The sequence below is a fragment of the Perognathus longimembris genome, chromosome 2 (assembly GCF_023159225.1).
Source record: "Perognathus longimembris pacificus isolate PPM17 chromosome 2, ASM2315922v1, whole genome shotgun sequence".
In the NCBI taxonomy this organism is placed as follows: domain Eukaryota; kingdom Metazoa; phylum Chordata; class Mammalia; order Rodentia; family Heteromyidae; genus Perognathus; species Perognathus longimembris.
Window position 1 is genome coordinate 805,942 of NC_063162.1, and position 6,559 is coordinate 812,500.

Sequence of the window (6,559 nt, forward strand, 5' to 3'; positions counted from 1 at the left end):
TTTCCAGATGAAAGGAAACCCATGACCCACTTGCCCAGCACAAGCCAGGGATCCAAGCCAGCCTCCCTGATGACCCAGAAACTGCCTACGCTGGCAGGTCGGTCCAGGGTCCGGGGCCATGGGGTCAGCTGACTGGCTGACCAGCACCCTGCTGCTCACAATGTTGAGATGGGTGTCCACCCAGACACCCAGGGCGGAAGACCAGAGCCGTCCCTTCCTATGAGTTCACTGTCTCCTCCATGGCCCTGGAGCCAGGCCCACGGAGTACAAAGGGCCTGGATCTGAGCTGGGGCTGCCTTTCCTGTGGAGGCAGATGGGCCCCCTGCTCATTCCCAAACCATGCCCTAGCACCACAGAGGACAGAGCACTGCCAGACAGCCACGGCCCCCAGACTCCACTGGCTCTACAGGGCCATGACAAGTGGGAAGTTCATAGCTGGGGAAGCCTCAGGGAGTAAGGAGACCCTCGGAGGAGCACCTGGCCTCGAGGACTGCAGGAGCCAGCAAAGTGCAGGTGTCTTTGGAGGAACTGTGAGGTTCTAAAGGAGGCCTACACCTGGGTGGGCCACCCCTCAAGGCACCTGTTGTCCCAGCCTCTCCTTTTCTTCTTCCTGCTAAGGACACGACAGCTTTGCTAAGACACTGGCAGAGGAGCAGAGGCCAGGAATGGGGCTGTGGCCAATGCCCCTCCCAGAGCCTACAAAGACAAAGAGGACGCTGTGTGCTAAGGATGAGTCTTCCCACTTCTGAACTGCACCAAGTGACGCGATGACATGGGGTACCAGGAAGGCCACGAGGCTCCTGTGGATGAAGGGTGCAGAGGCTCCTGTGGGTGAAGGCCACGGAGGCTCCTGTGGAATGGAGGCCACGGAGGCTCCTGTGGGATGGAGGCCACGGAGGCTCCTGTGGGTGAAGGCCACGGAGGCTCCTGTGGGATGGAGGCCACGGAGGCTCCTGTGGGATGGAAGCCACGGAGGCTCCTGTGGGTGAAGGCCACGGAGGCTCCTGTGGGATGGAGGCCACGGAGGCTCCTGTGGGATGGAGGCCACGGAGGCTCCTGTGGGTGAAGGCCACGGAGGCTCCTGTGGGATGGAGGCCACGGAGGCTCCTGTGGGATGGAGGCCACGGAGGCTCCTGTGGGTGAAGGCCACGGAGGATCCTGTGGGTGAAGGCCACGGAGGCTCCTGTGGGTGAAGGCCACGGAGGCTCCTGTGGGATGGAGGCCACGGAGGCTCCTGTGGGATGGAGGCCACGGAGGCTCCTGTGGGTGAAGGCCACGAGGCTCCTGTGGATGAAGGGTGCAGAGGCTCCTGTGGGTGAAGGCCATGGAGGCTCCTGTGGGTGAAGGCCACGGAGGCTCCTGTGGGTGAAGGCCACGGAGGCTCCTGTGGGATGGAGGGTGCAGAGGCTCCTGTGGGATGGAGGCCACGGAGGCTCCTGTGGGATGGAGGCCACGGAGGCTCCTGTGGGTGAAGGCCACGGAGGCTCCTGTGGGTGAAGGCCACGGAGGCTCCTGTGGGTGAAGGCCACGGAGGATCCTGTGGGATGGAGGGTGCAGAGGCTCCTGTGGGATGGAGGCCACGGAGGCTCCTGTGGGTGGAGGCCACGGAGGCTCCTGTGGGTGGAGGCCACGGAGGCTCCTGTGGATGGAGGCCACGGAGGCTCCTGTGGGATGAAGGCCACGGAGGCTCCTGTGGGATGGAGGCCACGGAGGCTCCTGTGGGATGGAGGGTGCAGAGGCTCCTGTGGATGGAGGCCACGGAGGCTCCTGTGGATGAAGGCCACGGAGGCTCCTGTGGGATGGAGGGTGCAGAGGCTCCTGTGGGATGGAAGCCACAGAGGCTCCTGTGGGATGGAAGCCACAGAGCTCCAGCAGATGGAAGCCTCCTACTGAGTCCTGGGAGTGAAAAACTTCTCACAACCAGAGACCCTGCCTATGGAACAGTGTGTGAACTGTGCAATGAGGCAATACTGAGGCTCAGACTCAGAACCGTGTTTGCTAGGCAGGTGCTCTAGCACTGAGCCACACGACCCATCCTTTTTGCTTTAGCTATTTTTCAGATAGGGTCTCCTGCTTTTTTGCCCTGGCAGCGTCCTGGTGGTCCTCCTAACCACCCCTCCAGTGAGTGAGTGGTATCCCCCCACAAGTGGCTGGTGATCACACTAACTTTTTACCCAGGCTGACCTCAACCTACAATCCTCTTCATCTCCCTCTCCCCAGTGACTGGGATTACAGCATAAGCTGTCATTTCCAGCCCTACTCATGGGAACTTTAAGCACACAGTTAAAAGCCCACCCATGCACTGCACAGATGCATGCAAGGTTCTGAAGCAGAAGGCAGCTGCTATCCTCAGGAGAAAATCCCACTGAGGGATGTGCCTTGGAGGGCAAGAATGTGGCGTGCCGTGACTCAAGAGAAGATCCCACTGAGGAATGCAGGTTGTGTGCCCAGTTGTGGTTGTTCTCAATCTGGATGGGGCATGGTATCTATTTTTGATTCATCACATTCTTCTCCACGTTGGAGATAGGTTGAAGGGGTATTTGAAGCTGTGTTAGGTACTGCTGGCTCACCCCTGTAATCTTAGTTACTCAGGAGGCTGAGATCTGAGGACTGGCTCTTATCTCCAAGTAACTTGTAAAAAGCAAGAGTGATGCTATGGCTCAAGTGGCAGCATGCCAACCTTGAGAGAAAAATCCAAGCAAGAATGTGAGTCCTTGAGTTCAAGCCCCAGCACTGGCACACACACAATAAAGGAGAAAGTTGCAAAGAAGGACACTTGATTTGTTTGGGCATCGAGTACTATCTTACCCTGGAAACATCACAAACACCACTGCTTATGACCATGTCTAATGCTGCCTCCTTCAGTCCACCTCTGTGGACTGGGGACCTGTCTTGCAAGGCATATCTCAAAACCACAAAGAGAGCAGTTGGTAGCTAGCCCTGGCTTCTTGGTTCTGCTTGGAGCCTCTCTGAGCACTTGTTATTTCTACTTAGGCCTAAGCCTGCGGTGGTTATTCTGAGATGAGAACTGGGTTAAGTGCCAGCCCTGAAGAGGCCTCCCCAAGGGCTAGGGCCAGTATGCAGTGGATAGGGCCCAAGTGTGGCCACAAACAGGCTCTGAATCCAGCTTCTTGGCCCATGGATTCTTAAGGACTTTGCAAGCCCCCAGTGTCCTTCCATAGAGCCTGCCACCCTCAGTAGGGTTGCCATGACACATCGATGTGGCTGTGCGAGAGCTCTGGAGCTTTCCTGCCATCCTTTTCCAACCTGGCAGAAGAGGAGACGGCGGTGTTGGCCTGAGGTGGCTGGGGACAGAAAGCCAGGCTGCTGACACCATGTCCTTGGCCTGGGGACGATGGATGAGGAAGCCAAGCCACAGGTGATGCGAACACCCATCCTTCACGCAGACAGCCGTAAGCCCTTCACTCAAGGCACAGGTTATAAAGCAAGTGAATAATGTGGTGGCCTTGCTGAAAATCAGCTCTGAACAAGCCCAGCACTTCACTACGCAGGGCCCACATGGAGGGGGAACCGCAGAGCAATCCGTGGGGATACGGCGTGCCGAGGAGCCCAGATGCAGTCCCGACATCATAGTAAGGGCAGGGCATGAATGAAGATGAGACGTGGCTCAGTGCCACCCCTTCAGTACTGGAAACACGCCTGTGAAAATGCACTGACACAGTTGCTGCACGGGCAGCTGGCTGCCCTCTCCAGCAAGGTGGGGACCCATGCTCACCAGAAGAGCAGGAGGACACCGGCCTGTGACCTTTCCTGTGACCTTAGGGGAGAGCCTTCTTGGATAGAAGAGGTGATCTGAGAGTTGGCTAACTGACACAAGGTGATGTTGGGCAGCCCAGATCATGCCATAGGAAGACGACGATGTTTGGAACTTCTGAGAGAGAGGCCTTAGAGCTCAACAAGCCCAGGCTGTACTCCAGCGAGTATGAAACAGTCCATCCCAGCCCTATGTACCTCAGGTATGAAAAAGGATGCCACAGCTGCCCCTAAACTCAATGGCAGGAAAGGCCCAGGCCTACACACCTCGGGGAAGTAGTCCTGTGGGAACTTCTCCTTCTCCAGCATTGGCGTGCTCTCCAAGGTATCCGAGTAGATCTCCTTGCCAGTGACTTTCTTATATTTCTTAGCTGGAAGAGACCAGAAGGATGACATGAATAACTTCATCACTATGCTCCATCCAACCAGCCACTCACTAGTGGGGGGCATGCCCCTGTAGAGTAGTCTGAGGAAGCAAGGGAGGCCAAAGGCAGGGCAGTGGGCAGCAGGCCGACACTGAGGCCCCAAGCGAGGCAGTGTGGGCCACAGGCTGACTCTGAGGCCCCAGGCAGGGCAGTGGGCAGCAAGCCAGTTCTAAGCAGCTGCTCCGGGGATGTACATGACTATCATAAATTCTGGTTCTGTGACCCGGAATCTGACACTCCACTTCATTATCCCCTAAGAGCTCCCAGCCTGCAGATTTACAGGGGCTAATTGGCACCCTCTTCAAGAGCCACGAACATATTTAAGAGAGCTGTGGAATTACCACTTGCTCAGACTTCCATGAATTTATTTAATAACATTGATCTCCTCTTTGCACACAGACAACATCACTCATATTCCAAGGAAGAGTTTTTAATGTGAGATGGAGAGAGGGACATGGGACAGGTGCTCTCCAGCAACCACCTACACTTCCTTGAAGGTGCCCCAGGTGTGCCTAGGCTGAGGGCACCTGAGGACAGGGGCTGGCCTGGGGTCTGTCCCTCAGTGAGCATGGTGTTCATTCCTAGAAGCCTCTGGGGCCTGTCAATGGGAAGCTTCTGGTCCCTGCGGTGAGGGCACAGGGTACCTATGCCTGGGGTCACTGCAGTAGCAGGGGCTCATCCCAGATGTCCCTGGACATGCTCCCCCAGCTCCAGCCCAGTCCCCCAATGCTCCTCCAAGAACAACTGCCCTAGGGTGAATCACTGGGGTATCAAGTGGATTCTTAGAGGACATCTTTGGAGAAGCAGCAGCTGTGCTTCCAGGATTCCATGGGACATCTTTATCACTGTGAGCTGCTAGGACCTACAGGGTCTAGAGTACTGTCCACTAAGACACAGTCAGGACACAGCACTGTCCACCACAGACACAGGCAGGACAGAGCAATGTCCAGGATAAGCACAGTCAGGACAAAGTACTGTCCACCGCAGACACCGGAAGAACACAGCACTGTCCACACAGACATAAGCAGGACAGTGCCATCCACCACAGACACAGAAAGACACAGCACTGTCCACCACAGACACAGGCAGGACAAAGCACTGTCCACTACAGACACAAGCAGGACAGTGCTGTCCACCACAGACAGGCAGGACAGAGCACTGTCCACCACAGACAGGCAGGACAGAGCACTGTCCACCACAGACAGGCAGGACAGAGCACTGTCCACCACAGTCACAGGCAGGACAGAGCACTGTCCACCACAGACACCGGCAGAACACAGCACTGTCCACCACAGACACCGGCAGAACACAGCACTGTCCACCACAGACACCGGCAGAACACAGCACTGTCCACCACAGACACCGGCAGAACACAGCACTGTCCACCACAGACACCGGCAGAACACAGCACTGTCCACCACAGACACTGGCAGAACACAGCACTGTCCACCACAGACACCGGCAGAACACAGCACTGTCCACCACAGACACCGGCAGAACACAGCACTGTCCACCACAGACACTGGCAGAACACAGCACTGTCCACCACAGACACAGGTAGGACAGAGGAGCAAAGAAAGAAACCAAGGACCAGGCAAACGCTTCCTTCTGCCGTATCACAGACTTCACTTCTGTCTCACACACAGACATCACTCTGTCACACAGACTTCACGTGTCACACACAGACTTCACTTCTGTCACATCACAGACATCACTTCTGTCACGCAGATATCACTTCTATCGCATCACAGACATCAGTTCTGTTACACACAGACATCACTTCTGTTACATCACAGATATCACTTCTACCACACACAGACATCACTTCTATTACACAGACATCACTTCTGTCAAATTGCAGGCATCACTTCTGTCACGCACAGACATCACTTCTGTCACACCACAGACATCATCAGTTCTGTTACACACAGACATCACTTGTCACATACAGACTTCACTTCTGTCGTACACTGACATCACACACATACATCACTTCTGTTACACAGACATCACTTCTGTCACACACAGCTATCACTTCTGTTACACAGACATCATGTGTGTCACATTGCAGGCATCACTTCTGTCACGCACAGACATCACTTCTGTCTCACACACAGACATCACTCTGTCACACAGACATCACTTTTCACATACAGACTTCACTTCTGTCATACACTGACATCACACACATACATCACTTCTGTTACACAGACATCACTTCTGTCACACACAGCTATCACTTCTGTTACACAGACATCATGTGTGTCACATTGCAGGCATCACTTCCGTCACACCACAGACACCACTTCCGTCACACCGCAGATATCACTTCTGTTACACGCAGACACCACTTCTGTCAC

General features: G+C 55.3%; 1 protein-coding gene across 3 annotated transcripts in view; it reads right to left on the reverse strand.

Moving 5' to 3' along the window:
• Nucleotides 1-6,559, reverse strand: part of Inpp5a (inositol polyphosphate-5-phosphatase A) — a 172,506-nt gene that overhangs the window by 57,288 nt on the left and 108,659 nt on the right. For all 3 annotated transcript variants that reach the window (XM_048338004.1, XM_048338003.1, XM_048338005.1), the window contains exon 6: nucleotides 4,042-4,145. In XM_048338004.1, the coding sequence (XP_048193961.1) occupies nucleotides 4,042-4,145 (104 nt within the window). The remainder of the gene's footprint in view (nucleotides 1-4,041; nucleotides 4,146-6,559) is intronic.